Here is a 22,109-nt window from a genome sequence, read left to right on the forward strand (position 1 = left end):
TTATTCCACATTGAAGGACCAAGATGTCCGGACCATGAAAACAGTACTCGGCTGCTTTCAAGAGGTTATTTTAGCCGCACTGGACATCAGCAAGAGTGCGGGTCGGGAGGCAGTTTGGCGTCAACGAAGGAAGCATTTGCGGATGTCATCGACAGAAGGAAGCCCTTTTCGCGTGCAGCGCAACGCGAAGAAGCTTTCGCGGTCCGAAGAGTGGGACATTCCTCGAAATCGAACTCGCCCTGATGGAGTTCGTACGCCAACAGCGAGCCGCGCATCTAGCTGTGAGCCTGGAGCTTATGCAGGCAAAAGCTGAGGAGCTTGGAAGAGAAAAAGGGCTACCGAGCTCCGCTTTCAAAGCGAGCAAGCACTGGATTTATTGCTACATGTGCCGTGCTGGTTTTTCCTTACGCCGCCGAACTTCAATTTCGCAAAAGCTGCCCCAATCGTTCGAAGAGCTGCTTGTGGCTTTCCACCACGTTATTTCGCTGCGCAAGTCCAAGAACTTCCAGCTAGGGCAAATCGGCAATGCTGACCAAACGCCGGTTTATCTGGACATGCCATGGCTCCCACCATGCACGAAAAAAGCTCTAAACAAGTTTGTCTGGTCCACTGGCAACAAGAAAATGCGAGTTACCGTCATGTTGTCATGCACGGCAGACGGACACTAGCTTCCGCCCTATGTCGTCTTCAAGCGCAAGGGAGAGCCTAAAGGTGAGGAGCTGCCAAAATATGTGGTCGCGAGATGCCATGAGAAAGGCTGGATGAACGAGAATCTTGTGCTCGACTGGATAAAGTTCGTCTGGTGTAGGCAGCCCGGCGCACTGTCGTTCCCATCCATCCTTGTGCTGGACGCATTTCGTTGCCATTTGGCCGACTCAGTGAAGAGGCTGTTGCGTGAATCCGGCAGTGAACTCAACGTTATCCCGGGTGAGATGATGTCTCAGGTGCAGCCTTTAGATGTTTGCATGAGCAAGCCGTTCAAGTATGCGGTCAAGCGGTGTTACGTAGATTGGATGCGCTCACGTGAGCCTGCAGTTATGCTGACTGGCCGGCTGAAGCAGGCTTCGCCAGCCGCGCTATGCAAGTGGGTTGTGGACGCATGGGCCAGCATACCAGAGGACCTTGTGCGTCGCGCATTCAAGAAGTGCGGCATCTCGAACGCGCTCGATGGCACAGAGGATTAGTACCTCTGGGAAGATATGTCTGACAAAGAACTATCCAAAGAGAGCGCAGCTGAGGAAGACAGTGATTGAAGTGCGGAGTACAATTTAAATAAATGTTCTCCTTGAGTTTTCCGAACTCGTATTATACGCAGATGAAACTTTTTTTTTTCCATTTCGCGTCCCAAAAATTTCACCTCGTACTATACATGTGGGTTCGTATTATACGCGGGTTTTTACAGTAGATTATTTGTGAACTACCATTTATACTTTCCTCAACAGGTGCTGTGTGAAACAGTGCAAGTATTAATTGCACCTAATAACATGCCCACTATCTGTGTCACATTGCTTGCACTTTGGAGGAAACTGCAACTTATTTTCCCTGCCACTCACCAACAAAAATGGTTGAATCAAGTGTTAGCACGATGCCCTATGAAATGTTCAGACTGTCATACGTTTACTTGGGCATACTGTATGTGTAATATAATTTAGGCCTGTTGTTCCAGAATACCGTTTCTTAGCTGATTTTGTTTTCCCGGATCTCAAAATGTTTTCGATTTATTTACTGTAGAGAGTTGTTTAACCAACTCCTCTGCACTCTTGTAAAAGCTAGCAGCTTTTCGTTTTGCTCGTGGGAATATTTGGATTTCATTTGAAAACATTGCAGATACGTCACATTTTTTTTTATTTTCTTGATAATTGAAAACAAAAAAAAGCTTACTTTTAATTAATGTGTAATGCACATGAAAAACTCTTTTTCTCAAGCTTTTTTTTTCACTTCTATATACAGTTGAGCCCTGCAATAACGAAATCGTCAGGGTCAGCAATTTTTTCGTTCTCGCGAGAATTTCGTTATTGCGAAAATGAGGGAAGGCAGACAAAAAAGGTACTACATAACAGAGGACTCGCGTTTTATTGAAAAAATTAGTAATCTCGGTCTGCCCACGACCTTGGGGGAGTTTAACACTTGATCCTGACAACTCGGAATATGTTGCATGGCCATGTCCGTCATCATGCGTCGCAAAGAATGACCGCACAGTGTTGAGTACATCTTGCAGTTTCGTCGCCATCATCGCTGTTGTAAGTGCCGCGCACGCTGTTGACTATGGCACCATCAGTTAGTTCCTCGTGGACGACCAAGTCATCGTCGACAGACAAGAAGTCGTGTAGACGCAAGCCGTCTGGCACACACCAAAGCGCATCCCATGCCTTGTCAGTGTGGAAAGTTCGCCCGTCTCAGCATACACACTTCCACCTTTTTCTGCTGGTCGCTTAGACTCTGACGATGCAGCTGATGCCTCCTGGTTATTCAGGGGATACGGGGGTTCTGAAACCAATTTTGTTAATTTTGGTGTGAATTGAATGATATTTAGCATTACTGTTCAGTTTTTTCTGCTGATTGCAACTATCTAATTAGATTTTGTATATCTGCATTAGAAGAAACAATAGAAATGTTTTAGTACAGAAATTCAGTTCATTTCTTTCCGTACTTTTCAAAAACTTCACTTTGTCAAAAGCAAGAACAAAGTATATGGCGAGAATGCCAAAGAGTAGGATCTAGCCAGGGACACTAATTTTATTGTTCTCAGTGCACTTAAAATGCGAAAAAACACGATGTAAACTTGACTTCAGTATTTTTGCTAATTTTTATTTATAATCAGTGGCAATTAGAATTTAGCAAACAACTTAAATAAATAGCATCACCGGCTAGATCAATTCGATACGAATATACTGATACCAAACATTTTACTCGTACTTAGAAAGAACATACGAAGATTCTCTCCATAAGGCAGCGTGCAATGCTAAAAAAAATGAAACTAAGAAAAATGAATCTAAACTTTCAATTCACTGTAACTTTTGTTGGCCTAGCAATATGGCAATATGAATTGCATCACCATGTAGCCCTGTCCTTCAGCAACAAGTTCATGACATACATGTGGCCACTGTCCAAAAATAACACTGAAATATTTGTTGCAACATCATGCCTATGCATGATGTTGCAACACAAACATTGAAAGCAATGCAAGGAAGCTAGCACTACCTACTTCACATTTCTCTTTTAGATCGTTGTTGAACAGGAGGCACGCAAATGGCGTCTCTGTTAATAAAGTTGCATAGAGTTCATGGCTGCAACAAAATATCTGGATCAAATCCCAGCAGTGGCAGCCGCATTTTTATAAAGGCAAAATGCAAAAGGTTCATGTGCTTGTTTTGTGCACACCAGGTGCTCAAAATTAGTCGAGAGTGATATCGTGGTTCTGGCACATGAAATCCCAGAATTCAAATTACCAAGAAATAATCTTTTGCAGATTCACACAATTGTTCATTCAGCACAGGTCACACCTAGACCTATAGTAGCTTAGGACTGTAGGCAGAATTTGTTGCTGGCTTGTGCCTTTTGGCAAGCTTGCTTGTCACAGCATTTCTATTCATGTGATCCTTATTGGACATGTCAAGCCTCCGATGAGCCTTTTCAAGGCTTCGGCACACCATGCGCGCTTGCCACAGGTGGAGCACTACAGCACAAGCTGCAATGACTTTCCCGGGGTAGCAGTAGGGGCCATAACAGAGGCCGGGCCTGTTCTCTTGGAGCAGTATCTTCGCTCGTGCCAGGCTTCTCGTATACTTTGGGCTAAAGAAACAGCCTTCTGCAAAAACATATGCAAAAATCGGGAGGTGGGAACCGCGGAGCTAGTGAAGCAGAAGCAAAGCAGCTACGTCTAATGGTACGTACGCCGTACCGTTAGACACTGCGTTATTATAATCTCGGGTGTCCTCCTGGAGCACTACTAGCACAAAAAAATAAAATAATAAATAAAATCCAATCTACTGTCACAACGACACAAGCACCCAGCAACAAAAAAGGCCCCCTGCGACAACACCAGTTGAAACATTGCTGAGAGCCCGTACTCCTTAGCGGGGGTCCTTGAAAGCATCGCCGCTTTCTAGCTGCACTTGAGACACAGCACGAGTCCAAGGAACTCTTGTACGACGGATAAATCCACAATTGCAAATTCATTTCTGCTGTCATTGACGTCCTCTTTCGTGTCGACACCCAGCAGATTTAACTTTCGCTCCATAGCAGACTGCGACGCCAAGCACATCTGCCGGCGCTCGCTGCGCGCCCACTGCTTTCTTCAGTCGTGAAGCAAACGGTGCCTACACGATCTGTGCCAACACGTGTGGCGTGGGTGGAGGAAGTGTTGATGCTAGACGTGCCAAGTTGCAGCTCGGAACTCGATCCGGTAGAATCTCCAGGCAGACCAGCAACTGGCAACTCTGGGAGTATGACAGGCCAAGCCGTCTTCCGTCGTGCATTCCACGGCCGCTTGACACAGAGTAGCCTTGAGACAACGATCTCCTCCAGCCATTTGGGCAACGAAATGGACACTGAATCAAACATTGTCATGAAGCAAGCGGCTGAACAAATGTAGACAGTGTAGACAGCGGCGCAATGAAAGCAGAGATAAACAAACGCAGCGAAACGCGATAGCGGTCGAGCACGCACCAAACAGCGCCAGACCAGTAGGAGCGACGCGCGCGGTGGGTGTGCATGCTTTGGCCAATCGGCAGCACGGACGCATCCTTCAGAAATGATGCGATAGTGTCCGTTTCCCTCCACCGATGCCATTTTGGACTGGCGCAAAATGTGCACAAAGAAAACAGCTTCAAAACAAGCGCAAGACGGCGGCCGCTGGCCACTGTGTTCACAAATGGCAACGGTGCGAAGTTTGAACATTTTTGGCCAAATTTTGCTAATTTCGCGTCCAACCTGGCCCATTTAAGCTCAGTTTTTTATTATTTCCCGAATAAATTTAGCTTTTAGATTTTGTGGAGGGATCCTTGAATGTATAAACGTAGCGAAAAGGCACTTTCCCGAAAAGTAATTTTTGCCATTTCAAGACCCGCGTCTCCCCTTAAAGCCCGCTTGTTCAAAGCAGTTTTTGATCATGCTTGCTTTCATTGTCATCCATGCTGCAGCAACCATCTCTAGGGCCGTGAAAAGGTCCACCTCCGTGTCGTGCCTTTGTACTCTTATGTTCAGCAGCATCCTCTGAATAAACGTTTGACGATAGGCACACTTTAAGCTTCTGATCACCCCTTGGTTGAGAGGCTGAAGGACCGAGGTGCAGTTCGCTGGGAAAAATACCAGTCGGACGTTCGTAAAAGTGGCATCAACACAATGAGCAGTGCAGTTGTCCACGAAAAGGCACACGGACCTGCCTGCTCTTCGCATGTTCACGTTGAAGGCTTCCAGCCAGGTGGCGAAGATAGCGCGTGATACCACGATTTGCGCTTAGCCGTGTATTCAAGGGCAGCCTGCAGTGTGCCTTGAAACACCGTGGCTTTTTGCTCCTGCCATTGACGAGGAGCGGACACCTACTGGAGCCATCCATGTTCGTGCAAAGAATTGTTATGCGCTTCTTATTCTGCTTGCGTCCACGACGGAAGCATCTCGTAAAACAATCCCATCTCGTTGGCATTGTATACATCACAAGGTTCGTACTTATCCGTGATGACTTCCTGAGTCTCTCGCATCCAATTTACTGTGTCTTCCTTGTTAATGCTTGTGCATTCTCCAGAAATCACTTTGGCGGTGATGTTGTGTCATGCTTTAAGACGGCTCAGCCATTCGGCACTCGCTTTAAAGTCATCGTGCCCCAGAATGCATGCAAAGTCGACAGTTTTCTGCTGCAACAATCTTCCAGACAGCGGTATGCTGTTTGCACGCTTGTCCAGGAACCACTTGTACACAGCCTGGTCCACGTCTTCAAAAGCCGGAGTGGCCACAGTCTTGTGCTCCCCATGTGCTCCATTCTCCAGTGCCGCCAAGATGCTGTCTTTGGATTTTAAAATGGTTGGCAGGGAGCTGCACGGTATCCCAAAATTGGCAGCGATATCCATGTTTTTTCCAGTTGCAGCTTCCGCAATCATTTGAGATATGATTTGATATTTCCCTAAGAGCATGAGAAACTTGCGTTTCTTAACTGGAGGTGGCATTTCACAAGGCTTACTGCCGCACACAAAGGCCAAGCACGATGAGGACAACGAGGGATACGAAAAGTTGCCTGGCCGCATCTGCCAGAGTCGCAGCCGGAGGCCGGAAGCAGCATCGTGTGGTTGCCAGAAAAAACGAGTTATGCGCTACAACTAGCCTCTAAGCAAGCAACAAGTGGCAGCAAGCAAGTTTCTAAAGTGACTAAAAATAATGTTTTAGCACATTTTTTATTAGGATTTCACTTTTTGATGTTATGTTAAGACCATGCTAAGAAAACTGGCGATCCGCTAGGGCAGAAAGTTTCGTAGTCGCAGGGCTGCCGGTTGAAGATTGTATAGTTGAGAGATATGAAATAAATGTACTCCTATGTACCTCTCCCAGGAACTCTGAAATATTTCGTTGTTGCGAGAATTTCGTTGTTGAGGGTTTTCGTTATCGCGGGGTTTGACTGTGTACAGACTCAGAGGGCACCTAGTGTCAAAAAAGAAAAAGAATATCTTAAATGAGGAGAGAATTTGTGTGGCTGAAGTAAAAAGGTAATTTTTTAAACAGGTTAACAAATTGTCAACAAAAATTCCTGATTTACACTTTTTGGAAACCTTTTGTGTATGTTTGTAGTTAAAGAGAAGAATGGCATGACCCTCCTTTTCTATAGCAGCTTCTGTCACAAAAATACAAAAAATAGTAAAAGGGGGAAGGGGGATGCATGTTTGGCAGCAGGTGATGCTAAGCATCTGGTCAAAAAAAGATGATTGGGAGTCCTATCTTGTATTAACACTTTCAGGGACACTTTTTCATTTTCGTGTGACGCAGCGTCTGGCTCATTGCTTCCCTTGTAAGATTTGGAGTCGGGCATGAAATAAGTGGTAGCCGGCCCGTGCCATCGTCCAGCTCACCCAAGCTTAGGATGTGGTTGTAGGGCGGAACTTGCTCTCATCGAGAACTAGGCGTATGGGATTTATTTAAATATTTACATTACAACAGGAGATACATTTCAACAGTCTAGCATGACTCCCAAATGGAGCATGAAAGACGAAGCACCAAGCATGAAGCACACCGAGCGGCTGAGAACTGCTGCTTGAAATCTTTCTCCCTAGATCCCTAGGTGAGGGAAAACTGCCGTCCAATCGGAGCATCCACAGTCGGCAGAGGTTTAGTCGACCCGCCTTTGAGGGGAAAGGATCACACACTCACATCCGCACTTTGGATTCACAGAACACACCGAGCGGAGAGGGTCCTCGTAGACATGGGTTGTCACGCTTGACCCCAGCTGGCGCCTCTTGATTCCAGAGCTGACTCCTCAGGTAGCCTGTTGCCTGTCTGTTGACTGCGATGAATTCTGGGGCCCGTGAAAATGCACCGCAAAACATCCTTTTCCAGGAGTTCTCTTGCTCCACGTAGACCGTGAAGGCGACAGCGAACCGACTAACAATACGCGGTCTGCCGAACGGGGCTATCCTTGCTGGTGCTGTCGGTTCTCCGTAGAAGGCGCATGGTTGGTTAACCTTGCTGGTGCCGCTGGTTCTCCGAAAGAGGTGCATGGTCGGTTATACCTTACTGGCATTGCCGGTTCTCCGAAGGAGGTGCATGGTCGGTTAACCTTGCTGGCGTCGCCAGTTCTCCAAAGGAGGTGCATGGTCAGTTAACCTTGCTGGCATCGCCGGTTCTCCGAATGAGGTGCATGGTTGGTTCTCCAAAGCAACTCGTAGCAGCGGGCCGGGAAGGGTTCGAAGGTCGGTACCCCCGCAGGACGATCGAAACTGCTGCAGCGAGCTGGGGAAGGTTCACAGGTCAGTACACCTGTCGGCCGATCGCAACACCCTGGAACCGTTGGGCATTGTCACTGGCTTTGCCACTTGGTGTTTACAAAATATAGAACTTTTACTCAAATGTGGTCGACTAGGAAAACAATCCTAAATGAACACCGTTGCGTAGTCAAACTGCAGCTGAATGTGTAACCGCTATAGTAAAGGCTTGGCAATTTAGGGATTTGCGGTGTTAAAATGGAAATCACTGATATGTATATTTTTGCACTTTTCATTTTTGAGACTGCAATTGCACCAGTGTAAACTGTAGCGTGCAGTGCGGTAGCTACACTGGTAACTGCTGCCATCACAACTTTGATGATTCACTATGCTGGACGCCCTCTGAGACCGAATTTGGGGCTGGGGATAGCTGGGTGATTCAAATTACAGTTGAACCTTGGTGTAATAAACATGGATAAAATTAAGTGGGTGTAATGAATTAAATCTAAAATTTTTTTCACTGATGCTATAAATACATGCTTAAAGTTATAATGATTAGCCATAATGAATGTATTTTCAGTGTTCAGTGTGACTTCTTGCAGAGCGGTTCAACGGTACTACAATGTACAGCATTGAAATCAGGACAAGGAAAAAGGGATTAAGACACAAGCTAATTTTATTTTCTCATGTTTGGCTTCCACACTGTGAACTTTCATAATGTGCCCTCTGAGCTTCGATCAGTAACAAACATGCAAAAGCGAAAAAAATAAAAAAATATGCCCGAATTGCAGGCTACACCTCTGCCTGGTGTTCACTCATTGAGCTACTGGTTATGGCACCTGATCGCACCCGCTTGGAGAGGCTGCGGGTGCCACCAAACCGGCCTTTGAGCGACGATGAACTGGCAGCCCTGGCCGTGATGCACCCGGTGCGGGAGCTGGAGCTTGGCAGGTGTGCGGGCCTGACTCCGCGAGTGCTTCCGCTGCTGGCGCAAGGCCTTGCAATTTCTACGGGGACGCTGCAGTCCCTCACCATGCCTCCGCACTTACTACAGCAGGATGCCGGGTAGGTGCCCATTAGGCCGATTGGGGCTGCTGCATCGTTGTCCATTTTTTGCAGCAGTGGTCCTCTTTCATGCCTGGTGGTTAGCACTGATAATCACCACTTCATTATTTTTTTCCTTTGCCTTAGGGACATCATCATTACTTTTCAGAAGTGTTCACTATTATCAAGCCTTGTGCCTCCTGTTTTCGTATAGCAGTAGCTTTGTTGCTCTGCCATGATGCTTGTGGCATGCACATATTTTGCCATAGCTCAACGAAAGCTGTGGTACCTTGTACCTGGAGGCGGTGTGGAAGGTGGTAAAGAAGAGAGTGATCATCATGAGCGACGTCAGTTTGCAGAATTTACTGTTGCTTTCTGTTTGAGAGAGCACAAAACTGTCTGGTTTAGTTTCATTGAGAGTTCTGGAAACTAGGTGTTACAGCAACATAGGTCACTGTAGTTCCTGTAAAAATGTAATTATTTTATTCATTGACTTTTTCTTATTTCTTACCATATTTTCCAATACTTTTTCACTTTGTTGTAAAGCAGGCTTCTGTGCTTATGGCTTACGGGTAGACTGCAGTGAAATTTCACTTTAGCTTAATGGGTAATAAATCAGTAGTAGTATATATATGCTACTGACACAATCTGGGCAAAGGTGCAGGGCTGGTAACTGTCAAATTTGCTTAACCCATTCACTGCCGCCCGCTGCGCACGCGTGCGGGCCATCCGTACCGCGAATTTTTTTCAACAAAAGTGCGTGCGCATGCCACACACTCACCTTTCTGTGCATCATGAGCGCCTAAGCAAAGTATTTGCTGGAGACTTATCAAAATACATTCATTGACATTTGAGAAATATTCGCACTTAGATACTCTGTGAAGTTTTTTCAAGTCACAGGCGTTTCATCCTGTGAAAAATCTTGAAGTACTCAGGCATGTGAAGAGCAGCACCACACTTTTTGTACTCCCAGCGGCTTTCACTTTTTTTCCCCTTTAGCCTTGCACACCTGGCATTGCCTTGAGGCTGCTCACTGCTGTTGCTATCATAGAGGATATCCAATATCTAATGCTCGGAAAGGGCACACCATCCATTAGACACTGTCGTTCCTTCTGTCACCAGACAGCTTCATAAAAAGAAAAAACGGAAACGTAGAAAAGTGCATTCAAAGGACACAGCTCAGTACTGCCATCTATAGGTAATATATCCAAGCATCTTCAGGTAATGTGATAAGTGCTGCCATCAACAGCTTCAGGAAACCCTAAAATCGGCAGCCCGGCGATTCGCCGGCTTCGGCAACATTGCCACTGCACATATGCCCGTCGATTTGCCTGCTTTGGCAGTGAATGGGTTAATGACATCCTTTAACCCTTGTAAGGAAGAGACACATAAATACCCGAAAAAGTGTTTACGGGCATTTTCCATCCGAATGTTCAAAATACAGTGAGAATGAGCATAATCAGTGAAAAAAAAAATGTATGGAAGGTTTTTCAGCAATAGGGGGAAACCCCAGGCAGAAAAGTGGAAGTAAGCTTCATCCCAAGGCACCTATGGCTTCATTTGGAAATTGTACCGACAGCTCTCATCATATGTAAACTATTGGTGTACAGTCGGTGTAGAGTGCGGGAATGGCGGCTTCCGGGGTGCTTAAGAGCCAGCCAGTGACGACTAAGGGAGGTTCCTGGACCCAAGCGTGCCCAGCAGCTAGCATTAGACGTCGCTGGCTGTCTTCGGAGCACCCCGGAGGCCGCCGTTCCTGTGCTATACACAAGGGTGACACCGACTGCACTTTGCATTTGCTTTATGTTACATGTCTGATGCCACTGGAGGTGAAGATCTTGCTATGGCCTGTCTCCTCTGACCCCGTCTTCAAAAGAAAGCGAGTAGCATGCCAAACTTTGTTTTCCTTGTCCTGTGTTCCTTTTCTGAACCAACAAATGATGCTTGCTGCCTGTCATTCAGTGTTGGTTGAAGACATTTCATCAGAAATTCCATACTCAATGCTGAAACTTGTGGGGATGCGCAACTCTCACGCATCCCCTGAGGTCTTGTTTTCCTGCATAGCTCCCGTCTCCTGCAATGCGGCTTCGCCGCGGGGCCTGGGGCCCGCGGCAGTTGGTGTGGTTAAAGCGCAGTACGAGAGATGGCGCGAGCGTTGCGCTGCTAATGCTGCCTACCGGCGGGGTTACTTGGGCGCGAAAAGGAGAAAGCTCTTCCTCTTTGGTTCGGGGACAGCAAGCAGCGCGGACGTGCCGCGCGTGCACTGATCCATGCTTCTGCGAGACCGTCTCGTGAGGCCTCGTGCGAACACGCCACCGTTCGCATGACCGTACGAGCGAACGACCAGGCGTTGGGATCCAGCATGGGGCGAACATATTCGCTCGCTATCCGGTCGCGGCGAGTCGGACTTCTAGATTTGTCGCGCGCCCATCGGCATGTTTTGTGGATAGCAACTCGGCTAGCAGGCATTGATCTATGAAAGGTGCAATAAATGCCCTTGTGATTGTTTGCTCTACTGTGTTGTCGTTCCTTTGTCCCAAGAGCACGGGTGTGAGAATCCCACAAACTCGGCAACAAATATTTTTTTTTTCTTGTTCAACACTTGTCGATAAAGGTTTAAATAGCACCTGAGCAGATAGATGATGCCTCCACATGGTGGTAAATGGATCTGACATCAATCCCAGCACATTGCTTCTGAGATTCTTCAGGACAGTGATGCCTTATCTCGGAGGGCACACCGAGGAGCCGTGTGTTCCGAGTCGTGCATCACTTTCTGTCGAGGAATAATGATGACATTTTTTTTTTCAGTTTCTGTATCAAAAATGTCTACTTTTGCAAGTCTAGTGAACCGCCCACTCGTATTTCAAACATAAAATTTCGTACTGAGACTATTCCATATCTACACTATTTAAAGGTAGGCTTTTTACATGGCCTAACATTTTGTTTCAGTTGGCCTACTCCCATCGATAGCTTGCTATCGGTGAGGGCAAATTTCTATTTTGCCGCGTTACGAGCGACGGATGGATTGATGGATGGATGCATGCATGGATCATCTGGATGCATGGATGCTGAGTGTCCCCTTTGAAACGTCAGGTTGGTTGCACCGCCAAACTCGTGTTCTTGCTTTTCCTAATGTCCTAACTTCAGTAAAAAAAAAAAAAAAAACACACGCACACAAATAATTCCCAGCATCAAGCTTTCTGAGTCACTATTAGAAACATTAATTTTGTACGTCTCCATTGTTTGTGGTCTCCCTACTTCAAGGACTTCAAGGAAGCCAGAGGAGCCTAAATAGACGGTTAGATATCTTCACATTCTAATAAAACATGTTCCATCGTTTCCCTAGCTTTACCACAGCAAGCACATGGTTCTTCTTCCTTGGTGTACCTCACTTCATAACTACGCATTCTAAGGCATCCTGATCTCGCTTTGAAAAGTAAGGAGCGTCCCTTTGAGTTATCAATAAATTGTCTTTCCTGATTTCGTATTTTTCCTCTTAGGTTAGTTACTCATAGCAGGTTTTTTTTCCATTGCCGCTACCCATGAGATTGTCTCAACCTCTCTGACTTTGCACTTGACGTTCTTTGTTGCCATGTTGCTTACTATATGTTGTAGCTTCGATGGGACGGCCGGACGAAAGGGTTACGGCATGAGGCCTAAACGGCCGGGGCGCGCAGCGCTGCAAGAAAGCCGGACTGCTTCAGTCGGGGACCAGACAAAGAATGAATGTTTATTTCTGAGGAGGCAACTTACAGGAGGCAACTTACAGGAGGCAACTTACAGCGTTTGGTGCTGAGTGGCGCCCTGATGTAAAGACCCAAAACCGAAACCAGAAGTTACGGATACCATATCACCTCTCCCTTGAAAGGAAAAATGCTCTACTCGCCTTCCTTGCAACAAAAGTAAGCCACGAGTCAAAGAACACATGTTAGCACTGTAACACACATGATTAGTGATGACATCTGTACACAATAGAAAATGATATCTCTGGCTTCCCCATTTAAAAAAAAAACGCACATGAACACTGAACATGAGTTATTGCACTCCACTTCTGCAGTTCCAGTACCCGTCTTGGGAGGATGATGAGATGCAGCCTTGCACACACAGATAACACATAGAAAATTCACAAAGTACAGAAGTATGCAGTAACAAACATCTGTGTGCCCCCTGGGACAGCACAGATGGGTGGCTCATTCGCCCTGAGCCTGACTCGAGACAGTCTTTGTGGCTGTCGTGGATTGGGCATTGTGCGTAAAAGCACTTTACACTCCATAGTCCCCCCCCCCCCCCCCGTAAGAATGCTAACGACTTTTAATGTTAAAACTTTTTGGCATGAAAGACAAATTAGTATGGCGGTCAGCACCGTAGTAATGATGTGCGTACTGCACGATTACGCTACAAGAAACGTAATGTATCCCCTATACCAGTAGTAACTGGAAGAAAAGGTGGGAGACAATCATCAAGGGAAGGGTAGTCACTGGAGTGACTCTTTTCAGTGAATTTTCCAAGAAAATCCTGTAGTGCAGGGCATTTCAGAAGTTTGGATGCATTCCATCGTTTGCCATTTTCAAGCGTGAAAGTATTGCGACCTACCCTACGGTAAATCTTAAATGGTCCCGAGTATTTAGGATCGGACTTTCTCGAGTTGCGTACTCGGACAAGATCTCCTGGATGAAATTGAGGGCATTTTGATGCACGACGACGGTCCACGTACGTCTTAACACTTTTGGCGTAGGAGCCGAATTCGTATGCAATTACCTCCTTAATAGTCTGGAAGCTATACTCGGTATCCTGATCCCAGGCAAACGGTTTTCCTTGCTTTAGCAGTTTCTTAAGTGGCTCTACCAATTCAGCGTACTGGGGAATCAGTTTAGCGTAGTATCGCGTGACACCAAGAAATGAATGCAGCGACTTCTTGTCAGTTGGCTGCGGTGCCTCAACAACTGACTGAACTTTGTTTTCCAGGGGCGAAATACCGTTTGCATCGCAGACTTGCTCAGAGAGAACCCGAGGTTGAGGACGCACTTTCGCCGAGACTGGTTGCATTGAAGCTCGAAGATCAACATCGTGAATGAAGTCATTTACAAATTCCGATTGTCCTGAGTACGACCGGGCGAACTTCGAGGGAGCGTTGTGCGGAAGAGACGGCAACTGAACGCATGGGTCAGCTGGAACTCCTGCCACTTGTTGGCATGTAGCGAAATCAAGCTGCGTGCGAGCAGGGGACTGTCGATGCTCTCGGTTCCTCGAACGGCAAACTGAAGCGAAATGTCCTACTTTTCCGCACGCGCAGCAGGAAACGTTCTTGGCTGGACAGCCTGGATCAGATGCGATGTGGTGAGGTGAACCACATCGGTAGCAATGGCCTGCGATGTCTCGACTGGCTTCGCGGAGTTCGGGCTGCATGCCATGTTGGCCGGCCTCCCCAGGTCGCGACTTTCCGCCATGCCACCGAGCGCCATCTTGAAGCCGCCGGGTCGAGGGAGAGGGGTGGCGGGAACCGCCATCTTGCGCGCCCGGGCGAGGAAGGCGATGGCTGTCGACGCCATCTTGGCGTTGCGTCGAGACGCGCTGAACAGACGAGCTGTTGAAGACTTCAAGTTCTTTGTAAACTTGTTGTATGGTTCGTCCAATTTCCTGGGCCTTCTTGAGCGTGAGGTACGCTCCTTCGTAGAGTAACCTTTCTCTAATTCTTGCTGATGCGACGCCTTGGAGGATTTGGTCGCGAAGGGACTCGTCGTGCCAAGCGCCGAACGCACAAGCAGGCGCTAGCCTTTGTAGCGCGGTGACGAAGTCCTGAAAGCTTTCTGTCCCGGAAGATAATGCGGTGCACCAGGGGATTGGTGCCTTCTTCGTAGTGCTGGTCAAAAATGCGGAGAACGTCTTCGAACGTAGTAGCCGTCTGGTCCCTTTGCGACGCGAGTTCGTAGTAGAGACGCTGCCCCTCGAAGCCTAAGTTGCTCAGTAAAATGGCTTTCTTCCTCTCGTCTTGTAGTGCCTTGCCTCCGGTTGCCTCGAGAAACGTGCAAAAGTACCGTTTCCACGTGAGCCACGGTACCGCAGGAGTACTGGGTAGCGGCAGGAAAGGCGGCATGGGGGGTACGAACGCCATGCCGGGCACCGAGAACAAAGGCGGAGGAGACGTAGTTGCGGCGTCTTGCATGCCGAAAGCAGGAGGAGGAGCAGAAGTACGGAAAGGGCACTTAGGAAGCAGAGTAATGGTTTACCTCGTCGCCAGTTTGTTGTAGCTTCGACGAGGCGGCCGGACGAAATGGTTACGGCATGAGGCCTAAACGGCCGGGGCGCGCAGCGCCGCAAGAAAGAGCCGGACTGCTTCAGTCGGGGACCAGACAAAGAATGAATGTTTATTTCTGAGGAGGCAACTAACAGCGTTTGGCGCTGAGTGGCGCCCTGATGTAAAGACCCAAAACCGAAACCAGAAGTTACGGATACCACACTATACTGGTCGCATACTTGCTGGTAAGCTTCCTAGTCCTTTTCCTCCACTGTGAATCAATGTTTTTTCCTGTACAGATACCTCAACAATCTCCCAGCCCATTTACTTTCTTCCATATTCCTCAGTCATTCTTCATACTCAATTTTACTGCGAGCTTCCCTCGCTTCAAAACTAGTCCAGCCCATATCACCCTGCACAGCTTCATTTGTAGTCTTCCCGCGAGTGCCCAACGCTAGGCATCTTACTGACCTTTGGTTGCCATCCAGTCCTGATTGTAACTGTGACTTCCAGCAAACAACCACATTTCCAAATGAAAGTCCTGGAACCATTACACCTTTCCACATACCCTGGAGCACATTGTATCTATTGTATCCGCATGGTGCTCTGTGTTTCATTATGGCCACATTTCTCTCCCTCTTTACTATTATTGTTTTTTTGTGTGTTTCCATATATCCATTGCCTTTGTTTATCCATACACCAAGGTATTTGCATTCTTTTACCCAAGGCATTTCCTGGCCCTGTATTAACACTGTCGGTTCACTGTTTTCATTGAATACCATAAAAGCTGATTTTTTAAGTGCTAGATTTCAATCCTAAATTCTCACCTTCCTGTCCACAGATATTAGCCACACGTTGCGTATCACTTTGCTTGTTAGCAAGCAAAGTGATACAAGTGTTATCAAGCAACAAAGTGTTAGCAAGCAACACAATGTCGTCTGTATAAAACAAACCTGGAAGCTGTTGCTCTACTACTGTGCCCACCTGTTTGTATGAGAGCTTGAACACAATATTGATTCCTTCTAGCACCCTTTCAGTCTTTACCATGTACATCATAAATAGCAGCGGTGATAAAGGGCACCCATGTCTCAGTCCCTTGTTGATATCAACTTTCCTCTCACTGCTCATCCCTTCTCATTTAAAGGGCCCCTCACCAGGTCTGGCCATTTTGAGCTTACAAGCACAGAGTATAGATTGCATTATAACGATCGTATCTGCAAAGTATTACATGGCTGTGCGTCGCGAAAAGATCTGAAATTTCAAGCTGAACGCCGTTTTTCCTTCTCCTTGCGGCTGCCACGCTTCAAGCTGGAGGATGACGTACTCTCGTCCCTGCACCTACATACAGTAAAACCTCATTAAACCGTACCCACTAAAACTGTACTTTCATTTTAAAAGTAGTAAAGTCAAATCCCCGACTCAGCGGCTATCGAACATAATGTGTTTTGTATCCGCATAAACCGTGCCAGCTTATTGCGTATGTATCGGTTAACACGTAGTGTTTCCACTTTTCGTCGCGCAAACACGGCGGTGCATTGTCTCCATCGAGTGGCCTGGCAAAACAAGCCTCAGAGATCAGCACAATGGCCTCCAAGCGCCCTGTGCATTTGTGAGTGAAGCCTCATCAACATCAACATCATTCGGCACCGTGCCAGAGAGCATTGTGGCGTCTTGCAAGTGAGGACTCGCGTCATGCAAAACTCGGATAAAAAAGACGTCGGGTGCTCAGCACAGAAGAAAAATTAGACATCGTTCGTGCTATCGAACGTGACATGAAAAGTCGGCGCTGGCACGCGACATGGGTCTACTGTTGACTACGGTGTGTGGCATCTGGGATGCGAAGAAGTTGCTCGACAGTGCTGCTGCGACCGCGAAGAGATGTCGGCTACGAGGTTGGACTTTTCACCATCATTGCCTCCATTGTTGCTGAAGTGTCGACTAGCGACAGTAATAAGGACGACACAGAAAGTGACAGCACAAGAGATTCCGGCCCGACAGTGGCAGAAGCTGTACGTCAGCCTCATGAATGCAATTGTCGCGACGAGAACAGCACCGCGCAATGAAAAGGTGGCCCGCAACTTCTGCAGCACTAGCGCGCCTGTGCACAGAAAATATGCAACGCCAATGAGGAATCCGCCATGCGAGTGCTTGCCAAGAAGAGGGGGCTGGCTTGAAGCTTCACTAAGTTTGAGGCCGCTGTCGTCTCTGCTAGGGCACGGCGGCATCAAACGAAAATAACACGTTTGTTGTGCGAAGTAAATAAACACTTCATGTTTTTCCCCTTTCATCGCACTCTCTCAGAGTTCCGTTTTTGACAGGTAAGTGGGCGATCTCATGCTATTTCGGTTAAGCAGTGCTACCGTTTAGTGTATACGTTTTCTGAGCTCCGGTCAACTACGGTTTAACGAGGTTTCACTCTACTCGACTCCGCAGTGTGACGTCGCTCGTGGTGACACATGACTTCGAGAATTATTCAAGGGACCATCTGTTATTTGTGTGGTCTGTTACTTGAATTGACGGATTGAAGTTCAAAGAAATGATAAAACACAAGAACAGAATGTCTGCATGTTTTACTTCGCACCGAAGCAAGAAAGATGTACTTCCACTTTGTCTGCTTGTTCCCACGGTCGTGTGGTCACGTGTACAGGTACCGAAACAATGCCATTTTCTACCGTGTTCAAGCGCGTGATCATGCTCTGCGATCTGCTTGTTCTGCCTCAGTATTCGTGTGCCACTGAATTTTTCTGCTAGTCATGTGTCCTTGTGCACAGTGCGCGAAATCGTGCACTGTGCAAAACAATAACAGCTCGCGCACAACGCCACCAGCGGAAGTGCGCATCGCTGAAAAAAAAAAGCGAGGAGATAAAAAAAGTGAAGGTGGGGCCAGTGACATATGTGTCACGCGATTCCGAGGTCCGGCATGGGAGAACACAGGGAAGGAATTTCTCTTGCGAAAGCTAGACAAGGCGAGTGAAGAGAGAATCTCGCTATGCAGTGGAGCCTGCTTGCTGAAATCATGGGTTTGCGACACTGAAATATTCCTATCTTGTCTGTTAATGAGCTGACTTGAAAAATGTTTGCGGCAGAATGCTCGCTAGAGGACACGTAACAACTTCCAGTGTATCCTTTAATTTAATCGCCTGCATTGCTAACCTGTATATTACCGATGAAATGGTCAACAGTCAATATGGGTGAATTCTTTTTTCTCCTTACCTTTATAAATTGAGTTCATTCTACTTTGTCGCCAAATGTCTGGTATTCGCCTATCTTGTAAGCTTTTATTCTACTGCTTTCAACATAGCTTCCTTACTTTTTAATCCTAGTTCATTAATCAGCCTAATGGGAACCTGGTCTAACCCTGTGGTTGGGTGCTTAGGAATTTTCTCTTTAGCTTTCTTCCAGTTGAAATTTCTCAGCACCAGCTCCTTTTTCATCTGGTTCTCTTTCATGCTGTCTTTCTTCTTCAGAAACCACCTCGCCATTGCCCAATGGTGCTCTCCGACAACGAGCGCCAGTGATTGGATTATATTTAGGAACTGTTTAGTCAGTTCCGGTTTTCGGTGTTGTTTTTCTGTCGTGCGCGCATTTTTAAAGCGCCTCTGGAGAAGGGGCATGGTTGGCACGACGAGCACTTGTAGTTTGCAAAATGCCATTGGCGTCGTACGCTGCTCACGCATGGAAACGTTGCATTTCTACTGATTCTGATGTATCTGCGTATGAGTTTTTGGACTTTTAAAGTAGCACTGATGCGGAAGACTTTGGTTGGTCAGATTTCTGAACGGAGTTATGCTTCGCCGAACCGCTTCACTGCTTCCATGCACCGATATAAAGATATCTTGAGTGTTCTAAAGGCCACAGTTCTTATCTGCAGGGTGTTAACAACGTCGGGTCGGCATCATTTGCCGGCGGCCGTGCAGCGAGTCGAGTTTCGTGTGAAAAGACGGCCGGGAGTGGACCTTGGTATCGCGCCAAAGCCAGTCAATAAGGTCAACAGTTTCTTTTATATCTCAAGAGATTTCTTGCATATTTGCTGGAATATTGGACTGGTCCTTTGCATTAAAAATGTATATTCTGAAATTTTAAGGTTTTTTTTGTTCAATGGAAGAATGCCATTTTTATAGAACTTTTTCTTTTTGCTACAAAATTTTTGTCTAGATATTTCTTTTTTTCTCATTCTTTTTAATAAACGCATTGTTTGGAAATAGTACCATTAGAAAAAAAATTCATTTTTATTTAATTTGATACTATACACTTTAGTATCAGGCATGCTCTTCGACAGGAAAAAAAGTGTCTACCAGACTAACCAAAAACTGCTGCTTTTCCTGCGGGCAGGGAAGTGTTAAAAAAAAATCATTTAACTCTAAAGCTCGCGCTGTAGTCTTCCTACCTGTTTGTACAAGTATTGCCAAGGACAAAAGCTACTCGTCCACACTGCCGTTTCCATTGCTTTGCTCATTGTGAATTAGGCACGTGCGTCTGCTCGTTCAACTGCCTAATGCCGAGTTTGGGCATTCCTGCATGTTATTTTGTAGTTTACATTTGCTTAGCTGTCATCCTTCGAGAGAGTATTATTGAGTACTTTAATTTAGGTTACAGCAAGAAAAACAGTCTTTCTCAAAATGTGCTTTGTTATTAAATTTTTTTTGCCGAGTGCAAGAAATAAACTGTCCATTTAATATCTGTCTAGTGGAAAGGACACTAAGTGGGAAACGTCGACAAATTTTTAAAAAAGTGGAGTTTTGTGCAGTTTTCCAGAAAAGAAATTGGGTGGTGAAGTATTAGGCTTGTGGCACGTCTATTGCCAAGTAAGTGCGTTACAAGTGGTAAAGCCATGGATAGTAGAGCTTCTGACTAAGGCAAGCATGTGGAGTTTTCAGTAGATAGTCTTTGTGAACGAACTATTGACTGGTCTAGATTTGCGTAATTGTGCAGGAGGAGAGAGCTTCATATTGGAGTCTTTGGCTTGCTGAACTTCATTACTGTGAAACTTAAGTGGTAGGACATAAGGATGGTGAAGAAAACTTTTTTTAAACCACCTGTGCCATGTGCTACTGCCTCTGCAATAGCCTTCTCAGGGGAACATTTTTTTGGTTTGTGTTTTAAAGTCTTTGTACATTGCTGGCACTGAAAATCAGATCTAATTGGGAGAGCTCATATGATTTTGTAAGATGTAGTATTCATTTATGCTTCTACCTAATTACCTGGTGCCGGGCTGTTCAATGAACATGAACATCAGTGGCCTCCCATAGTGCTCAGACAGTCATTGGTACTTTCACAATGGCTTCTGTTAAAGGGACACTAAAGAAAATTACATCTAACTGTTTTAGTTAATTGCCCCTTTACAATACCAAGAAATCCTCTCTTGCTTTGAGAGGAGACTTGCTAAGCTTCCCCCCAAAGAAAAAAGAAATCTGAAAACTAAAGATGGGTGCCAATGAAGCCTTGGAAGTTTCCGCACAGGCTTACCGTGACAGCATGGATTTCGACGTTTTCTCAGGCCTAAGTAATTTTTTATTGGTATAGATGATCAGCGTTGTATTCTACAGGTGCCAAAGACTGAACTTGGCAAGAAATAAGTCCTTTTACTTTGCAACAACGGCATGAATACAAGAAAATACTTTGAAATCCATGTCACACTGACCTATTGACGCTGGAGTTACATAAAATGACATAAAACTAAAGCTTGGCCTTCATTTTCTCTTACGGCGAAATCTCTCTACTGCAAGATTTACAAATAGTTTTCAAAGAATGCTTTGTCAATCTGAACTTTTTTAGTTCTCTTTAGGCTTTTTTTTTTAATGCTCTTAAGTGTAAAACTGTAGTGGATGTGTATGTTTATAAGGGCAATTCATTAGATGCTGAGCTGTTGCTGTTGGATGTTATGTGCATTGTGCTAGAGCTAAACCTCACATTAATTTTTTTTATTTAGTATTGTGTTTTTGCTAAACTTGTTCCACATGAGCAAGTTTGCACAAACAATATTGTAGCACTGACAAGTGTCGTACTCCATTGCTATGCATATACAAGAATCGTGGTTCATCCATAGTTTTAACTGTCATTGCCTAGACATTGTCACTATTCAGCTTGAACTGTAGTTTGCAAAGTCACATTTTAGGGATGGAAAATTCTTAAGATGGGGCAGTAGCACCTTTAAAGAAAGGGTGGGGAATATGTCGAGCATTGAGGAGCTTTGCCTCGTGAAACTTGTCCAATGAAAGCTGTTTGAATGGGTGGAGTCACCGGCAATCAATAGTTAACCCCTTCTGTGCCTGTGTGACATTGGACAAAGATAAATACTTGCACCATGTCTGTCTGCGTTTTAGGAATACATAACAAACTGCATGCTTACCACTACTTCCTCACTTTTGCAATTCACGAAGCAATTCGATAAAAAGGGCTTGACAGTCAATAAAAGTGGGATGTGTGTTCAGGAATTGCACGTTGCATGCCTGCCAACTCTCCTGAATTTTCCCATGTTGATGAATTTGGGCTCTTACTACAATTTTACAAGTGCTGCATCAAGTTTTACAAAAAAATGTTTTTGAAAAAGTTTGACTAATTGTTAGATTTCGCCAGCTTCTCGACAATGTTACACTCAAACCTAGATATACCGAACAGCGTGGTGATCGCGAAATAGTTCGATAAGCCCAGAATTTGATATATGAAATCACATAAAAAATGCGTCAAAAACTTCTGCAATGCAATCAATGAACCAGGGGTGCGATCGCGAATCACTGTTCCGAGTGCGTGTTCGGTTGCACCGCGTGCAATTAGCCTAGGCCGCGCTGACTTCGGCAGCCAGGAGCATGCGGTCGATTGCGCCACGTAGGCTGGGCCTATTTCGTCAGCTGCGCGAAGTGGGTGCGGTCTAGGACAATCGCGCACAGCACAACCGAACACGCACTCCGAACAATGATCCCTGATCG

General features: G+C 46.0%; 1 protein-coding gene across 5 annotated transcripts in view; it reads left to right on the forward strand.

The window, feature by feature from the left end:
• The window catches only part of LOC142568291 (protein zer-1 homolog), a 155,594-nt gene that overhangs the window by 37,030 nt on the left and 96,455 nt on the right, over positions 1-22,109 (forward strand). For all 5 annotated transcript variants that reach the window (XR_012825410.1, XM_075678280.1, XM_075678279.1 and 2 more), the window contains exon 3: positions 8,696-8,969. Coding sequence is in view for 4 of the 5 variants with exons in the window: in XM_075678280.1 (XP_075534395.1) it covers positions 8,696-8,969 (274 nt within the window). In the remaining variant the exon portion in view is untranslated. The remainder of the gene's footprint in view (positions 1-8,695; positions 8,970-22,109) is intronic.

This window comes from Dermacentor variabilis, unplaced genomic scaffold, assembly GCF_050947875.1.
Source record: "Dermacentor variabilis isolate Ectoservices unplaced genomic scaffold, ASM5094787v1 scaffold_18, whole genome shotgun sequence".
Classification (NCBI taxonomy): Eukaryota; Metazoa; Arthropoda; class Arachnida; order Ixodida; family Ixodidae; genus Dermacentor; species Dermacentor variabilis.